The sequence below is a fragment of the Cyprinodon variegatus genome, unplaced genomic scaffold (assembly GCF_000732505.1).
Source record: "Cyprinodon variegatus isolate N-32 unplaced genomic scaffold, C_variegatus-1.0 Scaffold1388, whole genome shotgun sequence".
Classification (NCBI taxonomy): Eukaryota; Metazoa; Chordata; class Actinopteri; order Cyprinodontiformes; family Cyprinodontidae; genus Cyprinodon; species Cyprinodon variegatus.
Genome location: NW_015151841.1, coordinates 76,087 through 98,247, shown reverse-complemented (window position 1 = coordinate 98,247; position 22,161 = coordinate 76,087). Strand labels below are relative to the sequence as shown.

Here is a 22,161-nt window from a genome sequence, read left to right as displayed (position 1 = left end):
ATGGATGGATGGATGGATGGATGGATGGATGGATGGATGGATGGATGGATGGATGGATGGATGGACCCATGGTGGATGGATGGACAGACAGATGGATGGACAGAAATCATTTGTTCCCAGGTGTTTCCCTGGTTTGCAGTGATTAGGCTGCAGGCGTGCCTGAATGTGCACGCTGCTCTCTGGGCTCAGAAGGCTCTGGTTTGGCTGCCGTCCTGTGTTACACAGCTGGGCCCGGTTGTGTGGGCCAGCTACGCCGCTCTCCTGATGTTTTGGGTTAGATAATGTTATTCTAGAGAGAGCTGGTTCTGCTGCCAAATCACTGCATTAACCTCAGTGTAAAAACCCCTCTTCAACATTAACATTTTTGTCACTCTCACATTTACAAGCCACCACAACCACATACAGATGTACAGACATACAAAACTCTCTACACATGTGCTGAGAGTTTGAAACCCAAAGGAGAAGCTCATTGTTTATGTTTAGATGGTTATCTGCAGCAGGTCTGATACACAGGAGAAATCTGATGATGGGAAGCACAAAATCCTGGCAAAGGAAGCCTTCCCTTAGTGTGGGAAGGTCAAAGCACAAGTACTCTTCACATAAATTCAAAACTCAAATTTCTCTTAAAAGGCAAATTTTCAACCATCAAAGACCTGCATTCTTAGAAACAGTCACTGGGCTGTCACAGTAAGGAAACATGTTGCTGCAGGTCTCAGATGAGCAGGACCAATGCTTCCGACCGCTGAACTCTGTAAACCCAAATTTGTTTGCTTCAAATCAAACAAACGTCTGATTTAGTACAAATGCTTTCAAACCTTCTGTCAACAAAAGGAGGAAACAGTGATAGTTTTTAAAACATTTGAAAATGACATCAAGACATCTAAAATGTTGCCGAAACATTTCAAACCAATGAAGAATATATATTTTTGAATCTAACAAAAGAGGGTCAACTTTTTCAGAATAAATTAGTTACACTCTACATTTTCATAACACTTAGAAAATGTTTCCCCAAACTTTCCCTGAACAACTTGTAACAGGTAAAGATGCACCAATCCCATACCTGGATCAGATATCAGTTATTTTAAATCAGATATCGGAGATCCTATGTGGTGCACTTTAGTTAGAACTGTTATTTCTTTCTTTTTGAAGCTCATTTGTTAAGAAATAATATTATGTGCCTCTATATCTGCGTCAATATGTTGCCGTTTTTTTTTTTTTTATATTTATGCAAATGCTAAAGCCTTCACTCATATGGGAAGATATATGCTTCCAAACACTCGGATTACAAATCAATAAGTAGATCTCTAGTGGCATATTCTTTCTAGTTTCTGTCTTGAAAAGTATCAGGATAGCTTCCAGGAAGTATCTGGTAAATTCCAGGAAACCAACATGCAAGTTCAGAGAAAGCACCTGGTAGGCTCCAGAAAAGTTGCCTCCATCACAGTTCCATGAAAGTACTTGCTAAGTACTGGCAAGAAACTCTGAAAGTACTGGGTAGGGTCAAGGAAAGACGCAAGTAAAGTCCAAGAAAGTACTTTTTAGCCACTTCAAAAGTACCTATTAGTACCTATTAAATTGTACCAAAGCTTATAAGGCCTTTTAGTTTTAGAGAAGTATATTTAGTTCCTATTAATCTAGTTCATCATTATAAATCAGCAGGCAGTTATGTAAAAAGTTGCTGCTAGATGACAGCATCTGATGCATCTGTTGATTTTAGACCAGATCAATACTCTATTAGCATGTCAAATTCCAGTTAAGGAATTTTGGAATATATAAGTAAGCAGCTATTACAGTCAAAACAGTTCTTTGTGAAGATAAGGAAAGAAAAAAATGGTTACGTTTTTTAATAATAAGCCAGAAAAAGGTATGATCTTTGTTATATAGTGCTATTTTTGTTCAACACATGGCCAAATTCAGTAGTAGAAGCCTTCCTTTCTAACTTGCAGAGGGACAAAGTTGAAAGGTGACCCATAGATTCTATCTACATATATAATGACAGTAGAAGTTTCATTTTGCCACTGAATCAAACCAGTGATCTGTCATGGTTGTAAACTTGCAATCGACGCTGTTTGAAAAGCTATGGCTAACTAAGACTAAGGAATTTGCAACTTTAAATGTCCATAAAAAAAAGTCCAATCTGACAAAGCTGCTACATCTATCATTAAGAACATACTTGAAAACATAGTGAAACACATAAATTTGTTTTCCCAACAGAACATGAGTGGGAGATTTCTTTCCATCATTTTTTTTTTTTATCCAAGAAAACTTTCAATGATTTGTGTTTTTGTTAAATGAAGCAAACCACTCAATGGGGAAGCTAAGGCTCAAGTGGCGGGAACAAGTGACAAACATCTGGAACTAGTTGGTTTGCTTGGAGCCTAAAATACTGAATCCATTTCCAGGAAACTGAAACAATCTAAACATTCCTTATTCAACTGTATCTAAAAGAGTGACTTTGCCAATAAAAAATTGTGGAAAACAATCAATGCATTTTTAAAACTGCAAACATATGCCTAATACCAGCATCTGTTTTGTTCTGATACTAAATCCACAAAGCATCTTGATAACAGTAAAGATCACACAAATGTCTATTAACTAACACAAANTTTTTTTTTTTTTTATATTTATGCAAATGCTAAAGCCTTCACTCATATGGGAAGATATATGCTTCCAAACACTCGGATTACAAATCAATAAGTAGATCTCTAGTGGCATATTCTTTCTAGTTTCTGTCTTGAAAAGTATCAGGATAGCTTCCAGGAAGTATCTGGTAAATTCCAGGAAACCAACATGCAAGTTCAGAGAAAGCACCTGGTAGGCTCCAGAAAAGTTGCCTCCATCACAGTTCCATGAAAGTACTTGCTAAGTACTGGCAAGAAACTCTGAAAGTACTGGGTAGGGTCAAGGAAAGACGCAAGTAAAGTCCAAGAAAGTACTTTTTAGCCACTTCAAAAGTACCTATTAGTACCTATTAAATTGTACCAAAGCTTATAAGGCCTTTTAGTTTTAGAGAAGTATATTTAGTTCCTATTAATCTAGTTCATCATTATAAATCAGCAGGCAGTTATGTAAAAAGTTGCTGCTAGATGACAGCATCTGATGCATCTGTTGATTTTAGACCAGATCAATACTCTATTAGCATGTCAAATTCCAGTTAAGGAATTTTGGAATATATAAGTAAGCAGCTATTACAGTCAAAACAGTTCTTTGTGAAGATAAGGAAAGAAAAAAATGGTTACGTTTTTTAATAATAAGCCAGAAAAAGGTATGATCTTTGTTATATAGTGCTATTTTTGTTCAACACATGGCCAAATTCAGTAGTAGAAGCCTTCCTTTCTAACTTGCAGAGGGACAAAGTTGAAAGGTGACCCATAGATTCTATCTACATATATAATGACAGTAGAAGTTTCATTTTGCCACTGAATCAAACCAGTGATCTGTCATGGTTGTAAACTTGCAATCGACGCTGTTTGAAAAGCTATGGCTAACTAAGACTAAGGAATTTGCAACTTTAAATGTCCATAAAAAAAAGTCCAATCTGACAAAGCTGCTACATCTATCATTAAGAACATACTTGAAAACATAGTGAAACACATAAATTTGTTTTCCCAACAGAACATGAGTGGGAGATTTCTTTCCATCATTTTTTTTTTTTATCCAAGAAAACTTTCAATGATTTGTGTTTTTGTTAAATGAAGCAAACCACTCAATGGGGAAGCTAAGGCTCAAGTGGCGGGAACAAGTGACAAACATCTGGAACTAGTTGGTTTGCTTGGAGCCTAAAATACTGAATCCATTTCCAGGAAACTGAAACAATCTAAACATTCCTTATTCAACTGTATCTAAAAGAGTGACTTTGCCAATAAAAAATTGTGGAAAACAATCAATGCATTTTTAAAACTGCAAACATATGCCTAATACCAGCATCTGTTTTGTTCTGATACTAAATCCACAAAGCATCTTGATAACAGTAAAGATCACACAAATGTCTATTAACTAACACAAATTTAAAAAATTTAAAAGTCAATGATTAGTCAAATTCAGGGAAGCAAAGTGTGAAGTCAGGATTTTTTGGGGGGAGAATATATATATATATATTTTTTAAGAGCTTCAACCTTAAAATACACCCTGCCTACTTTTAAGGCTAGGCTTAAAACTAGCCTTTTTGACAAAGCTTATACTTAGATTGGTTCATGTTAATCTGAGCTACCTCTATAGTTGTGCTGCTATAGGCTTAGAGTGCTGGAGGACATGAGGCCCCTTTTTCGTTATTCTGCTTTATTCTATTTCTATTCTCCCATTCTGTATTATTTATTAGTTCACTCTCTAACTTCATACACTCTTTTTTTCATCACAATAGCTTTATCTGGTCTGTTCCTGTTTGGCTGTGACCCCATCCTGGAGAGAAATATCAGCTGGGCTTCTGCCATCCTCACCTTAGTTTTTAGATGTTGGAGCTTGGCCTGTTGTTCAGTGTATCCCTGTTTTGTATCATGCTTATTACTTTGTGTCTGCATCTGTCTTCTTGAATCCCAGTTTGCCTCGGCAGATGGCCGCTCACACTGAGCCTGGTTATGCTGGAGCTTTCTTCCTGTTAAAGGTGAGTTTTCCTGTCCACTGTCGCTACAAGCATGCTTGGTGAGGGATTACTGACGATCTAATGAAAATGAGTCAGAAAACTTAATACTGACTGCATGATCTGGTTAAATTGTCTCTGCAAAGCGCCTTGAGATGACAGGAGTTGTAAATTGTCAAAATATAAATAAACTGAATTCAAATGAAATGAAAGTCTATGATGGCTATAGCGTGAAATCATAACAGCTGCAAAATATGCTTCTAATCTACTGTCAGTGTATAACCCAATAAATGGGATGAAAAAATAGTAAATAAAATAACACTAACATTTTAAGTACACAAATGTATCTAGATAGTATCAATTCACAGCAATCAGGTTATTGTAAAATGTGACGTAAAAAAATGTTTTCATTAACACTTGAATACTATGTATTCCTCATTATAGAAAGTGCACCTGGTGCAGATTTTACCTGTGTCTTTTTTAATGGATGGAGTCAATGAAAATTTTATTGCTTCCATTAATTCAAAGAGCCTGCGATGGACTGGTGACCTGTCCAGGGTGAACCCCGACTCTCGCCCATTGACAGCTGGAGACAGGCACCTGCATCCCTCGTGACCCCACTTTGGATTAAGGGTGTTAGAAGATGGATGGATAATTCAGAGAGCTATTAATTCAGTGCTCTCTGTCTCATTTATTCCGATTATTGCACACCAGCAACAGACTGTTGATCAGCTATCAATGGAAATCAGCTGTGCTGAAGCAGGGAAACCTCTAGAACCTGCAGGACAGTGGCCCACTGACACAGACTTTAGACATTCCTGCTCTGTATGATGTTTGAGTTTCACTTTCTCAGATGACTGACATAAAATATTAAGATGAGCCTGTACCTGAAAATATTTAAAAATGAATGGTAAAGATCACTGATACTGTAGATAAAAGTAGTCTCCTAAGATCCAATTCTGCCTGCCTATCAGCCTAAACTCTACATATCCAATAGGATTCAAAGGTAGAATCTCAGCTGATGAGATGGAGTTTTCCCAACAACTGCTTGTGTTGCCTTCAGGTACAGATTGCAAAACTATGTTACTTATATCTCTTTATTTCAAACTAGGGCTGGGTAAAATGATCCCAGATATTTTCCCTACCAAATCCTTTTTAGAATTGAAAAAGACAAATAACATGCATTACTTTCAAAACTAGCTTTTATTTCAATCATTCCTTCTGGGAGNACATGCATTACTTTCAAAACTAGCTTTTATTTCAATCATTCCTTCTGGGAGGTGACCTTAATTTAAAGGGCTGAGAAATTTAAGTTGTGAATTATGAAGTAAAAAAAAATATATATATACAACAATAAAGATATATTTCAGTAAAGGTTTGCAGGTAGCAGCATCACATAGTGATCAAGTTTATCAGTTATGAGTAGAAATCTAAGAACAAAAAATGATGAACTGATGTTACTCTGAGCTATGGAAGCCCACGGAGGACAATGGAGGAAAAAAATTCTGATTTTCATGGGAGAAAATTAATTCATTTTAATTGTGCAGCCCTGACTTTAAGTGATTTGAACAGGCCTTATTTCCATAAACTGGCTCATTCTTAGCACTGACAAACTTGAACTACAGACTCACCGATCCAACATCAATATCTGTATTGATTCTGATATAGAAGGAAATTCTAGATCAGGTATTAGAGAGAATGGGACTGATCAATGGGGCAGATCTATACAGCCTTTTTCTATAATACATTTGACTTAGGTACAAAAGCCCTTGATCGGCATGTGTCTTTAATAGTGTTGCGCCGATGCCTTTTTTTTGGCCCCGATACCTATACCCGATACCTGGCTGTGCGGTATCGGCCGATACCGACACCATACCGATACCATCTGTTTCAAATTGATGTATGTGTGTATATGAAGAACTGCATAGTACTTGGATGTAAAATAATTGCCATCATGACTTTGTCAAGCTGCTGCCTACCTTTGTGAAGCAGTAAAAAGACTACCATAGTTTTCAGACTATAAGCCGCAACTTTTTCCCCGTTTTTCGATCTTGCGGCTTATATAAAGATGCTGCTTATCTATGGACTTTTACAGCTAACGGCCACTAGGGTAATACCTAAATCTATGGATTTTACCATCCACCAAGTTGACGTCACATTTGCTTCAACACACAAGTACGGTAGCCCCGCGCACGGGAATGCAGACTTCTACCGCGAGTGGTACGAGACAGAACGACAGCGAGAAAGACGGACATTGCGAGCGCAAGACAGTTTGTGTTAAACATAAAAAACCTGCCCGGTGCGGCTTGTATATGTACAAATCATGCAATTTAGCTTCTGCAGCTTATATTCAGGTGTGGCTAATAGTCCGAAAATTACGGTAATACAAAGTGAATCCAGTAGAACTTTTTATTGCCTACGTGGAATGGGTGACAATAGTTGAAAAAACTTTTGGCTCTCAAATTGGTATCAGTGCCCTATTTTTCTATACTCGCCAATACAAAATACCACCATTTTAGTGCTGGATCGACATTTATTACAGTTCCAAAAAAAAAAAAACATTCAGTTTTGAAATTTCCACTGTAAGCTTTAGACGAGCAAAAACAAACTAATTTCAGTAATAAAAAAGTTTGTTTACTGCTGACCAAATAGAAAACAAAATGAAGACGATAAAAACACTAAATTGATTTTTTTATATCATTACAACCCCTCCTCTGTTTGTATGCATATGTTCTCTCCAGGTACTCCGGCTTCCTCCAACAAACCAAGAAGAGGACTGTCAGGTCTATGCACTACAGTCCCTGCTGCTCTGCACCAATTTAGACAATAACTGGATGGAAGAATGGGATGTAATAGGAAACACGGGACCAGTTCAATGGGACAAAGTTGATGTGAACTGGTGCAATACATAAAACCAAAGTGAAAGAGTCACTGTTTACATTTAGAAAGCACCAAAAGACAAATACAGGAATGAAGTAACTGGATAACAAGGGAAGAGCTTTATTGAAGTGAGCAGTGTTTTAAAAAGCTCACTGGAGAAAACAGGAATTCTGTTTGCTTGTGCTGCCTCACATTCCCTCTGCAGACTTTATGGGAACAAATTGAAATCCAAGCAAAAAAACCAAAAGGGGAGAAAAGTGAGGAAATAAAGTCGGGAAGGGACTCATGTTGAAAGAAAAGCAAATATTTTAACAGATGGGGAATGTTTTTGTGTTGCTCCTCTTGCTGTGCGGTTTAACAAGCATTAAAAAAAAAAAGAGAGAGAAAATGGCTGATTCGGATTTTACCCTTCAACAGCTTGATAAAACACACAACGGGACCGGAGCAGTCAGAGGGAAGAGGGCAGGAGATGGAGGGGAAGATTTAGGATAACAATCTCTTGGTATGTACACAACTGCTGTGAAAGCAAATAAACTCTTCCACAGACGAGTCAAAAAGTAGGGAAAAAAATGAATTCTGTTTTCATGCATCCATACACTGAAAAGGAAATACTGTTTGCCTGTGCATCATCTCAGTGTTATGCTCTTTCTAGAGGTTTTGAAGAGCATCCAGCGGCAACACCCAGCTAGTCAACATGCGGTCAGCCGACCCCCGCCTGCTCCTCTCCAAACAGCAACGGGCTCGGCACACACCGGACCCAAAGCAGAGCAAACAAGCTGAGCCGCAGCGCGCCGGGGAGGCCGCTCTGGCCCGGACGTTAAAATAACCCAGCACATGGCACGCATTATCCGTCTGTGTGACTTCACATAGTTTTTCACTGACGTTCCGAAGGTTTTGGAGCCCATTTCAGCCAGCGGAGTCCACACTTGTCACATAGCAACCACAACAATTTGTACATATCAAGAAGAAAACCACTGGAGTCAAGGAGGAAGATATGAACGCTTCTTTTTTCTGTTATTGCTTTCAGAACATAGATCATTTGAGAAGGTGTTCTGCTGCAGGAGGGACTGGTGCAACTTGCAGGATAGATGACATCATGAGGAAAGATCAGCCAGGACGTTAAAGCTGGGACAGATGGGTCATCCAAACGGAACCCTATTATAAAGGGCATTTTGGACATCGAAGTCCAGGGAAAGAGGTCAAATGTAGGAAAGACTTTACACCAGGTTTGCTGGCAGGAATGGGCCCCGATTCCACTAAGGTATTGTTAGAAGTCTTTGTAAGGATCAGCGAGGTTCTCACAGGGTTTATACAGGAATGAGCAACTCTAATTTAATGCTTTTTATCCATCCATCCATCCATCTTCCTCCGCTTATCCGGGATCGGGTCGCGGGGGCAGCAGCTTAAGAAGGGAGGCCCAGACTTGTTGCATTAAAAATAATTTTAATGCTACAAGTACCCATGACTCATATATACACAGCAAATTCCTTCTTCATCTTTACTGTCTGCAGGCTGCAATTCCTCGATTTCCAGCCACTTTTGTTGAAATTAGCATTTTCCCTAATCTACAGCTTTTTTTCCGCCTTGAGCTTCTTTTCTGATCATACGGCTTGACGATCAGCCAGAAGCTGTTCCGCTCGTATATATTGCGATATATTTGCAAATATATATATATATATCATTTAATAAATTGTTTTTATAAACTTTTTTTAATAAAGCATTTTAAATGCCAAAATAATCACATTTAATGAATTTTAAGGCCTTAATTTAAAAACTAATTATTTAATGACTTTTAATGATTTTTAATGACCTGCAGAAACCCTGTCTCACTAAACTGCCTTTCAGCAAACAGGAATGATTTTGGTGAACCTAGCTGAGCTAAAACAGGAAGTGATTTGTTGACCTAACGTCAGACATTCAGAAAGGTCATACAACCCGGCTGCAACCTTTTCTAGGAATTCCTGACATTCCTGATCCAAGTTCTTGAAACCTTGCCATAGTATCTGAACCTGCTAAGAGGCAGAGAAGAACTAAAAGGACCCAAGATTCCTCCTGTAGAAGCAGTAAGAGGGTAGGGGGCGCTCTTCAGTCAGGAACCCTCATAGCTGTTCTTATGCAGGGTGAAATCATACAATAAGACTATGAGGTGAGTTTTAAATCACCGCTTTGTCACTGTGCGGACAAGGAGGACATGGAGGAGTTAATTTTGGTGTTGAGGGGAGTGAGCAGAGGAATGTGACACCATGGGCCCACAGGGGAGGATGAGGGACACTTACAGGAATCTCTGATTCCCGTTGAGAACATTTAGGTCAGATTTATGACAGACGCTCCACTGACCCTCCTTTCACTTCCAGGTTTTTTTTCATTTCGCTGCCTACTTATGACGCAATAATTGCAGAAACACCCCCTCCTTCCCTGGTCGGGGCTTTAGGAGCATTCCAAGACAAACAAAAAAGCTAATGATGGATTATCTTCCCTCTCTGAGTAACTATTTCCAAGAAATAACTGATGTTTGCTTTTATTTTGAAACACATCAAGAATCCCAGACAGACAAATAAAGGAGCTTGTTGCAGAATATAGCTGGAGGGCATTTCAAGTTTATCCTCTGTCTGCATATGACTGCAGGGACACATGGGTGCAAGATTTGCAGCTTTATGTGTACTTATAGATACGATTGATGTGGCTGATTCAAGGATTGTCTGCAGTCCTGCTGGGCTGCAGACATGAGCTGCATACTGAGCGGGCTGGAAAGACAAGCCGGATGCTCCGAGGAATGCCTAGGCCGTGCCAGGATCCGAGTACAGGCTGCCAGGACAGCCACGGCAAAGAGCAAAGACTTGAAACTACAAAATCACCTCTCAGCTACACCTGTGCTCTGTGGCTTTTATAGCGAGAAACAACCACCTATGCATTTTTTAATTAGTAAAGTGGGAATAAGCTCCTAAAGTTCTTTAAACCCTTTCTGCCTTTTATAAAGGAGTATGTTACAGCAATCAGCTGTCAATCATCATTTAATTTTCTATTTATTGGATTAACAAAGATGGAGGTGAGATTAGATGATTCCTGAACGAATCACCTGAGCTCCCTTCAACAGATGCAGCAAACATACAAAGTTTCCATGGACTCACCCCGGCTGCCGTTCTCGTCATCCTGCAAGAAAAACAAACAGAAAATCCTGTCAGAAAAATTGTTTAGCACTGTTCTGCATTAGATTTTTACTTTCCATTATTTAGACGGTATAAAAAAATTATGGATAACGCGTTTATCTCCGCCACATTGGTTGTTTTTTTTTCTTCAAATAAGTGAATATTAATAATCCTTGAGCATTTCGTGTCTTGGTGGTTGTGTGAGGTTGGCCAATGGCCGTTTATTTTTGTGCATGTTACAGTAATAGAGATTATGGGATGCTTAAGACTTCAGGGAGTTTTTGAAGTTCTTACAGATTATTTTTTCCCATTTTTTATAGTTTGTTTCAGGTACTTTTTGGAACTGGCATAAAGCCTTTCTTTACCCTGAGAGAACTTCCAGGGTACTTCAGGGATTAAGCTGCACTATAAAGTTACTTGCACCTTGGTACAATGGTACTAAGCAGATGCTTTCCAGTCATTTAAAACATCCTGCTGCTGGAATTTCTCTGGAAGTCCACTTCAGGCTCCAGAAAATCATCATTAAAGAAGATAACAGGAAATGAACCTTTTGGTTCCTGGAAGGTTATCTTTAGGTTTCATCCTACGTTGTATATTAGTTATCAGGTAATTTATATTCTGATTACAGTGAAGTAATTTAATCTGATGACACTGAAAACATTGAACTTAGAAGGACCGTGGCTGGGAACAGGTTATCCCAGATTCATTTTTTTTTTTTAACGCAGAGGGAAAACAGAATGATAATTTAGGGTTGAAGGACCAAATCTTTTGGCATGTTTCTTTCTTTTCCTCCAGTCAGCATAAAATCTTGATTTCCCTGTCAGATGCAAACACTCGGTATGTAACACCCCCTCTCCAACACACTTGTTTTCCTTGTATCTTTAAAACCTTGCTTCTCTAAAGCCCTCCTTAACACAGACAGGCGAACCCCAGCATCCTTAAATGAGGATTAGATCAAGAGCCCCTAAACCAGGGCCCTCAAATTAATTACAACGAAAAGCAAAGAATCTACTTCAGTTTGTTTACTCTCCACTAATCAACTGATCCTGGGAAAGGCGTGCAGGTTTAAAAGGAGTCTGGCCAAGATAAAAATGAGGGATTGAGGGATTTAGAGACGTGTGAAAGGTCTACAGTAGAAACCCCGTTGATGCTCGGAGAAAAACAGGCACATTTCAATGTCGGCTCCAATGAATTTTTAGAAGGATCAAAAAGGCAGAATCTGACCCAGAATGGACTAAAATATTCCCCAAACTCTTCTGTGATACCCAAGAGGACCTCTGGGAGAAACCGGCCGTAGCTCTCCAGTTACACTAATGTCTGATCATCCTATCTGTCAGGCTACAGCTTCTCTTTCAACATGCACAACCTCAGCCAAAAGCTATAAACAGAATGTCCTATGCTAACTTTGTCGGAAATCCTTGTGTGCAGAAAGAGGAGGTTAACCAAATACACTTCACAGAAAAGTAAATCTAACTGATCCTGAGTTATCAGTCAAAAAACTAATAGGAGGCAGCCTGTGATAAGCTCTGAGAAAGCCGACCGATCATGCCAGCACATTTAGGCCGTAGAGGAAAAAAGCCCCTTTAGCCCCAGTTAGTCTGGGCTCACTCAGAGCAGGAAGTGCTGCAGCGTCGGGACGAACCAAGAGGAGCAGATTGAAATGGCCGCCAGCCAGAAGGGAGCTGGCAAAGATGTTTGACGGGATGAAGCAGGTCAGAAAGCAACATTCTGCAGGAAGATGTGGTTTTTTTCCAAGCTGATAACGTTTAGCACTTGGAATAAATTCACAAGAAGAATGCTTAAAAGCTCTTTAGCATAAACAAATACTCTACTAGTCTTTTAATATCCTGAACAGTGGATTGAACGGCACCTTGCTTCACTCTTCATGTTGCTGTGACTTTAACACACTTCAGGAAAGGTTTTTAACATGTTTATTTCAAAATTATCAACATAATCATTATAATAAAGTGCTAAAAAATTATTAACTTCTGTATTTTCATTATATTTTCAGTTTTTTTGTTTAAGTTTTTATTTCATTTTCATTTAGTAGCCCGAGAGGATCATCCCCAAGGCGAGACACGGCGGTGGCAGCATTATGCTGTTTCACTGATGTTAAGCTGCTTGAAGAGAGGAGTAGGAAATATATTTTATTCTAAGAGGTGCTAATCTGGTACATACATGGTTTAAAAACAAGATGGTGCTTAATATAAATGACCTTAAATGCTTTTAATAAAGAAAAACAAACCACTTTATGTCTATTGAATGAAAAGCATTAACGTTTTTGGCTCTGACTTTATAATAAGGTACAAGTGATACTGTTCCAAGACTCTTGAGGATATCAATGAAGGATAAATACTGGAATGGGAATTCAGGATGAGGGAAAAACATTTCCCTCACAACTATCACACACAAAGGAAACCGACGGGCAGCACACAGCTGGAAAAAGTTACAGTTTCAGGAAGATCGGAAACTTCTCTGTTTGTAAAGTTTAAATGGCAGCGGCTCCACAGGTCTGAACATTCATTTCTTTATTACAAACTGCAGATCAGAGTCACATTTGAACATAATCACATTATGTACCTCCATCTGCGCTACTCTGATGTGTTATTGTTTTCAATCTGTGCAGTCATGAGGAGTTAGTGTTACCCTGTTTTTATATGAGCTAAAAAAAGTTTTTTGTGGTTATAAATCTAGGTGGCTTTGACAGAGCGACCTGTAATCGGCATCTGGGACATGAGGTAAGAGAAACCAGGCAACATTCGACAAACATTTAAAGAGAAACAATAAACAGCACCTCTGCTTAGTTAGCTGACAAATAAAAAGGAGAACAGAATCTACAAAATAAGCTAAATGTTGTATTCATTTCAATAAATTAGGAAATATTTATATATCTTAAAACAGATGCTCCCAGCTGTAAAGTAAATGTCTTACAGTAACCCATATGTTTTCAGTTGGACAGAAAGAGCAAATTCAAGATGTTTCGAGTTGCTAAAACATGCAACCACCAAGTTAAACACCTAGAAAACAGGCCTGATGTGGGCTGCGGTGCAGGAGGACCTGATGTGTCTAGAATGAGCCCAGATCACATGATTGGTGGCCTGACAATGTTAAGAGGCAGAATGAAAAAAACCTGCAGAAACTCTAAATTTAAGTTGCTTACTTTTAATTTTCAGAGATTCAAAGTACTTTCTCAGTCTTTCAAAGTGGACAAACTTGAGCTTATATTTTTTTCCCTTAATCATGTCCCCAAACTGACTATTTAAGAAGCTTCATCAGAAGTCTTTTCAGCTGCCATGAGAGTCAGATGCGAGCTATATTGTTTGTCAAAGTGCCATCCGAGCCTTAAAACTTGGCGTTACCTTCAGAGAGTTGTGGACCGCCGACTCCGGTGGGTAGACGATGAAGTGTCGCAGCGTGAAGCCGAAGCCCTGCGACGTTCGCCGCAGGCGGAGCGTCTTCGGCCCCGGCCAGGAGAAGGGCTCCTCCTCGGCCCCTGGAGTAACGGTGGCCGACGTCTCGCTCTGATCCCGTCCATCCTTCTGCTTCGCCTGAAAACATGGAGGAAAAAAAAGGAATAAGTGGTAAAAACTTTTTTTGACAGAGGCAGCTTTTTGTCTCATCTGAATCTGAAAGTATATTGAAGAATTTCTTTAAATCATGCAAATTTAATCTGGTAAACTACGAAATGTAGTTTTTATTTCTCAGGAGAAAAAGCTTTTCAAGCCAACCCTGCTCTATTTAAAAGAGCAAATAACCATTAATTCGATTACATATTTATCTTCAGTTAAATTTTTCACACCTATTACTGCCCAACCACTTGAAACAAGATAAAAAAAATTAAAAGAAATATTTACAAATACATTTCTAAGGGTTTGGGACTCCAGCAAACCACGAAGAGAGTCAAAATCTATAAATGCAGAGAATCTGGAGCGGCGGTGAACGAAAGCAAAGTAGACGAACTGATGCATTTCTCATGAAGGTAACACTTAACTTCAAAAAGACAACAAACCCAGGAACAAGCATGGTAGCGGTAGCATGATGGTTTGGGCCTGCTCCAGGATCAGGCCAACTTTCCATAAGTGATGCAAAGATGAAATCTGTCGCCTTAAATGTGGGCTCACTAGAGTTTTGTGGCACAACACTAATCCAAAACACACAAGTATGTCTACATTTGATTGGCTAAAATAATAAATATATAAATAAATAATAAAATATATACCCCGAGGCGGCCAAAGAGTGGATGTGTATTAGAAATACCTGCAACATTTCTGCCCTCCAATAAGGCTGCTCTCAACCTCTTAAAATTCACCCGGTCACCGGCGACCATTTTTTAATACGTTTACAACTAACAAATCAGAAACACTGGTGACACCAAAAGTTTAAAGCCCCACAGCTCTGGAACTGTTATACTTAGATGTCTGAATTTTTCTGCATTTGTGGTTGACATGATGTAGAACAAATATAGTGTAATATGAGACCTGCCTTTTCTCAAGATTGTCTTTATTACTGCTGTTCAAAAAAGACCTACCGTCATTTTCGGACTATAAGCCGCAACTTTTCCCCATTTTTCGACCTTGCGGCTTATATAACAATGCGGCTTATCTATGGACTTTTACAGCTAATGGCCACTAGGGTAATATGGTACCTAAATCTACGGATTTTACCATCCACTATGTTGACATCACATTTGCTTCAACACATAAGTAGCCGTGCGCGCGGGAATGCGGACGTCCTGCGGAAGCAGACTCCGAGAAAGATGGACATTGCGAGCGCAAGACAGTTTGTGTGACACCTTCATTATGGAAAACAAACATTGAAATGCATTTGATGCAGCTTTTAAGTTACAGACGGTCAATTTGGCAGTAAACGAATGAAATAGAACCGCTGCACGTAACCTTGGAATCAACGAGTCAAAGGTGAGACGTTGGAGACGCCAGCAGGATGAATTGTCTGAATTCAATTGTGTTGAAATGTTAATAAATAGGAGCTTCCCCAAACAGTTGCCTCTTTCCCGACAATCCTCTCTCTGCACGAACCATATGGTAATTAAAATTATAAATTAAATTATAGTCCAGTGCGGATTGTATATGTACAAATCATGCAATTTTGCTTCTACGGCTTATATTCAGGTGTCGCTTATAGGCCGAAAATTACGGTATCATTTTCGAGAATAAAAAAAACCCAACTCTGAATCATGTTTGAACTGATGCAGCTTGCTCTGCGTTCTACTCACCCAATTTATATTAATATATATATATTCAGAATGTAGAGGGTGTTAGCTTTCAAATAATGTATCGCACATGTAATTTGGGCTTACAGTTCCTAAGTTATTTGCTTTTCCATTTGAGTATGCAAAAAAGGAGAGGAGTTCTGTCGATAGTCACCAAGACTTCAATGCAGTTAGAGACACAACCATTTATAGAGCTTAGAGGGTATTTAAAGCTTCTGAATGAGGCCAAAAGGTTTGGACAGTTTGAGTCCTTACTGTAACCTATAACCTGACTAACCTTCTTTTCTATATTACCTCTTTGTTAAAGATCTGAGACAAATACCATAGCTGAAACAAAGCAAAAACAGCTAAATCTGAATAGAGAAATACTTTTTAAAGTCCTTCATGTGGGCGGCACTAACTGGATCCTCAGCTGTTTGCTTTTTGGTTGTTTAATAGCTGAAAGGAATGGGAGTCACTGTTGTAGCAGAAGGTCTTTAACATCTCACTAGTTTGTGAAATCCCCCTTTTCAGTGTCAAACCTCGTGTTTTTCTTTTTTTTAATCCCTTTTGTGTATTTCTTAAAGTATAAAGTGCAGAGAAAAAACTCCAAAATGCACAAAATGTGTCTGATCTTCCAGGTTTTCTTCTTCAGGTTTAATACTCCATCTTTAAATGCCAACTGGTGATTGATGCACAGCGAAAACATGATGAAGTTAATCTGCTGTTTCCATGTGGGAGCAGACTCCGGGGCGCATAAAGCACAGCGCGGTCACCATGCTGACATCATCCATGGTCATTTGTGAAACAAAGTGTTTCTAAAACAAAAGGGAGAGGTGTGTTTTCTTTGGGGAAGTGGCTCCTGGCTCTGGCCAGATCTTATTCATCAACCTGAACTAAAAAACATGTAAAAGAAAAAAGATTCTTTACATCTTCAGACAGAGGATTTAACAGAGAAATAATAAGAGATTATTTAGTGGTTTCTGGGGGAACAGAACAAGCTTCTTGTTTAATATCATCCTTGTAAAATAACAGGGGAAAAATGATCAAGTTTGAACGGCAGAACATGAATATCAGTGTAAAGTAGTTCAGCCTTTATCTGCAGCAACATGTATAAATATAAAGACATCATTGTTGCAGAATCACAAACAATCCTTCCTGTATGTAAAAAACCAAAACATGGAAACGGTTCCTCATATTCCACCTCTCAGAGATTGGGTCCTGTACTCCCTCAATGATGACATCCAGGATGATGGAGTCTCATTTCATGTAAAAGCTAAACATATTCCCCTCTTTTACTGGATTTCAGGAAGCCGCTGTATTGTGTTTAAGCGGGTGTCCAAAGTTCAGCCTGGTAATGCAATCAGGTTGTGTACTTTGTTTTGCATAAAGCTTCAAAATGCTGACTGGGAGTAAAGAGGAACCAAACCTTTACCTTAAACCATTAGTGTCCGTCTGAGGCACGAGTGCGGCCCTCCGCTCCCCACACCGACACATATGGCTTCAGTTATTGCACAATTGAGGCTTTTCTGCATGTTTTCATAATGACAGACTCATCTTCTACATTCCTACTGTAGCAGACACGGAACAGAAAACGAGCCTGTAGCTCTATGGCAGGTCTGTTGCGTAATGTTTTCTACATAATGCAACATGTGCACAATGTCGGCTGCAAATGGCTACTTCTAAGTGTTTGCACTTATTCACTCTCAAATAGCCCTTACTGCTAACAATACCGAATTCGCTCATTTAAAAAGGATGATAAATGTAAACATTTTATGTAAAACTAACCCTTCCGTCTGCATAGAGGGAATAAATAGTGTGATCCAGAAAGGCTCAATGTTAAAACAGATTACATTCAATCATATCTTTAACTATTTAAATGTTTTAAACACAAATATCTACTGATTGTGTTTAAAAAGGAAGATTTTATAAAACTTAATAAAAATTTGGCCAAAATTGCCATGTTGTTTACGCTACAATGCATTCTGGGTATGTTTTTCTGCAATGTTTGTGTCTCTGCCTATTTTAGATCTATGTGTAGGTAGCAAACTATTCTGAATCAATTCTAAACTAGAAATAAATATACGATTTCTTTCTATGTCTTTGAGCAGAACTGTAAATGGAAAAATGAAGTCTGAGCTTCGATTCTGATGCAATTTAAATATTTCAGTAGTATTGAAACGTAAAGATTATTTAAATTTCTGGACCAGAAATTTCTTTCTTGTCCGACAGCAACTTTCTCACTCAAAAACATATTAAAACTACTTTTTACCAACTTGTAACAGCAAATATAGCAAAGCCGCTCGCTCCCATTGAACACTTGGGCAGCAAAAGTATCAGACACATCTGGACACACATTACTGGATGCACTTCAGGAGCCTCAAAGATGCACTTCAGGTGCTTCTGACGTTAATGTTTACAAGCATCAAAAAAAGCAGCAGCTTCCAGCGCCTGCGGTCTGAACATAGCATGAGAGTCAAAGTTGGTGCCACGATGGGGCACGACTTGATATGATTCCAAAAGAGAGTAAAAAGGCATGGTTTTTGAAAGAAAAAAATCTGATCAAATAAAGACTTTCAAATTGAAGATGAAATGATCTCATTAAAGGCAAATCCTCCACCTGTGCTAACCACTAGTGGGGGTCAACCAACTAGCAAAGAAAGTGAACAAAGTAATCACAATGAGGGTGGCAATTACAGAACAACTGTAGTGAGACTGCATGGAGGGGTTGGTCTTGGTATGATTCTGAAAGAACCCAATAGCAGTTTATGGTCTGATGTAATCCTTAAACTTGAGCTTTTTATCTGATTTGGGCCGACAGGTTTTGGTTCACTTGGATCCTCTGTGTGAAAAATTAGAAGTTTACAAACCCACCATCTTGTTCTTCTAGACCAAAAGAAAAAGTTTTAGGTGTGAAAGAACCATACATACGGATGTATGGAGGATTAGGGCAACTGAAAAAAAAAAAAAAAAAAAAAATTAACTGATTTTTTTATTTTATTTCAGATATGGGAAAGAGGTTTTTGTGTAGTATTTATATGTTTAATCAGCTACAGTATAGTTTGTAAGAAACATCAGGTTCAACAGTTTTAGGTTAAAGATTAAAATATGTTAGCAAGAATAAAATTACTCAGATCATTACCCTGCAAGCTGCCTCCCTAAACACTAAAAAAAAAAAAAATGTTAACTAAGCAGCAGCTTCTGAGATGGAGCTTCTACCATGCTTCCATTTTTTCTGATAACTTTAGACTCTAACCTTTAAGTGAATATATTAAAGCATTGAACCACTAGAAGATTAGGAAGTTCATGACCTTTCCTAAATGGATGGGAGAAAACTACTGCCTCTGTATGTTAGCACTGATACCCTTCCATGTTGGCACTGGGTTGACAAACACATTTAAAACAAAGAAAGATGGTCAGACTGACAATGATCAGTGATTGGAGTGCATTTAATTAAAAATGTCTGGCCTGGACTTCAACTTTAAAACTCTATCAAAGCAGAAGGGGTTGCTTTAGGTTGTCCAACCAATCTTTACCTAAGAGCCATACCTAAGGGTTTTAGTAAGGCGCTAATTTAAAACAAAAAGAACAGAACAGAAGTTTTTGGATCAAAAAGGGATGGTAAAACACTAGTCTCTATAATATCCATATCTTTTTTCATATGAATAAAATGTTTACAGCCTTCATTTATACCAACATTCATAGCCAAAAATATCCAAAATACATGGATATGTCTGGTGATTATAGGTACAGTGATACATCCACAACATGATATATTAGCATATTTTTCCCTTAGTCAACATTATGCATTCAACAGCCATGCCTTGAGATCCTGGGACATGCATTGCTGCTCCCTCTGTTCCCTATCCATTGCAGCTACTTTTTTGATTTGTTAAAATGTTTCTTTTGTTAATTAAACTGAAACTTATGTAACATTTTTGAATGAATATGGAGAAAAAAAAGCAAAACAATCAGCCAAAAATATCAGCAGTGCATATCTAGGATTGGTTAGAGCAGGGCTTCCAAAAGTCGACACCCGCGGGCCGCAGTCCTGCCGGATATGGAGGTTTTCCCTGCTTCAGCCAAGCTGATTCTGATTATTGCAGTTCAGCAAAATCAGCTGTCAATGGAAGTCAGCTGTGCTGAAGCAGGAAACGTCTAAACCCGGCGGGACAGCGGCTCTTGAGGGTAAACTTTGGGCAGCCCTGGATTAGACTGATGTCAAAATGACACAGACCCGGGCCTTAAAATACTCGGGCATAGTTCAATCTCTATTAGCGATTCTGAGAAGACGCTTTGTTGAAGCTCTTTGGTATTTCTTTTGCATGTAGTTCAATTCTACACATCTAGTATAGAGTTCTCACCAGCTTATTTTAGATTAGCGGGCTGCTAGACTAAGATCTGTCCCCGCTGTGCTGAAATCTAGGCTGCTATCATCATTTTTTATGAGCGTCCCCCAGCACTCTATACAGTGCATTTCAGCACAAATGTTGGTTACACTGAAATAAGGCCAATAAACTAACTTTTAATGAGTGTAGACGCCACAAAAAGTTTTTAAAAACACTGGCGTCTTTATTTACACATATGTATGAAAAGTGCTATGAAAATGTAAGCACTCTGTCATCAACCCACCCTGAGTGGGGTGAACACATGCTCTATCGCCCCACCAGCAGACAGAGAGCTAGCTTTGAATGCAAGGGTGAAGGGATGTTAAGGTGTTATTTATTTATTTTTTCTACCTAATAAAACATTACTGCACCAGCATATAGCTGCGTTGCTGCTCCTGCAGGGTGGATCAGAGCAACTTTTCTGGGTCAATCTAAAAGTTGATATATTAAGGGGAAATATGTACATTGCCTCCAAAAGGATAAAAACATTAAATAAAAAAAGTGTGCTCAATTAGCAAAGAGACAAAAAAAGATGATATAGGTGTAGCAATGCTTATAAAAACATGTGGTGAGAACCCTGTAATATTAGTATTAAATGCTAACAGAGACCATTTAGTGGTGAATAAATATTTCACAGGGAAGATTGAGGTATGCACAGGTCTTAATATCAAAACAAATTTGCAAACTGATAATTGCACCCTGCTTTTAACCTCCGTTTTAAAGTGTTTACAAATAATAACTCAGAATGCATGAAAATTACACCGGTAAAATGTTTACTGATGATGTTAGACATTGTTGGAAAGCTTAGATTCTCAACAGTTCAACCACCTAGTTCATTTTATGGACATAGTGAGCACCAAAGCACAATTAGCACAGATATAGCAGCATGTCAAAATGTAGCACGACAAAGCAGCCACAACAAGCAAGCATGTCTTTATAACTGCTGTTCAAAAAAGACCCATTGTTTTCCAGAATAAAAAAAATAATTTTTGAGTCTTGTTTGAACTGAGGCAGCTTGGGTGTTTGACTTACACAATTTCCATGTATATATTCAGAAACTAGAAGGTGTTAGCTTTCAAATAATGTATCACACATGTCATTTGGGCTTCCAGTTCCTGAGTTATTTGCTTTTCTGTTTGGGTATGCAAAATAGGCGAGAATTTCCCAAAATGAGGTGGATGTTAAGAGGTTAACAGATTGTGTCGTGAAAATGGCTGCAATAATAGAAAAAAGCTGTATTGTAGATCAGAGTATCCTGCTGGGCAGACATGTCGCTAGAGTTGGGAGAGGCGGCGGCTGGACAGTGTCTGCACAGGAGGAGGGACAACGAATCGATTCTTCTAGGGCTAAATTAAAACAGCTTTCTTAAAAGCCAATCACAAACCACTTTAGAGAATTCCCCACTTGATCTTTTGTCAACATTATTTTCTCTATCTTCCATTTTGGTTAAACAAAACGTTCTCTCTTATGGTAGAAAATATCTTACATATGTGCATACTTAAACATGCGCCACTTGCCTGAATGTCAACTATATAGCGAGGGGTGTCCCAACTTCTAACTGCTAAGGCTTCAATTCAAGGGTGTAGTGGTAGTGGATGAGGGCTGGAGGTAATGAGTATGGGTTAGTGGTTTTCAGTAGGGGGGATATTGGGATTAGGCCTTCATCTCTAATCATTTAGCCTAGATATGTCCAATATGACCCCCCCAAAAAACAGGAATTGCAGAAATATCTTACTTACTTCAGTTTTACCTTTGCCTTACAAACATAGCAGGAAATATTCTGTTCCTCTCAATCAATACGGCTGTATATTTCCTCATCAACGATGGTCCCAGCCCCCCGTCACATCCATCGTCAAGGTAACGACAGAGTTGACCTCCTCCACCGCAGGGCGAGCGTTAGTGGTTACTACTAACACCTCCATCGTGACTCTGCCAAGAGTTTCAGTCTTAATCCAGATCACT

General features: G+C 38.7%; 1 protein-coding gene across 3 annotated transcripts in view; it reads right to left on the bottom strand.

Moving 5' to 3' along the window:
* The window catches only part of arhgap21 (Rho GTPase activating protein 21), a 119,212-nt gene that overhangs the window by 41,376 nt on the left and 55,675 nt on the right, over window positions 1–22,161 (bottom strand). For all 3 annotated transcript variants that reach the window (XM_015402735.1, XM_015402733.1, XM_015402734.1), the window contains exons 2-3: window positions 13,962–14,150; window positions 10,585–10,606 (exon numbers count right to left, since the gene is read on the bottom strand). In XM_015402735.1, the coding sequence (XP_015258221.1) occupies window positions 10,585–10,606; window positions 13,962–14,150 (211 nt within the window). The remainder of the gene's footprint in view (window positions 1–10,584; window positions 10,607–13,961; window positions 14,151–22,161) is intronic.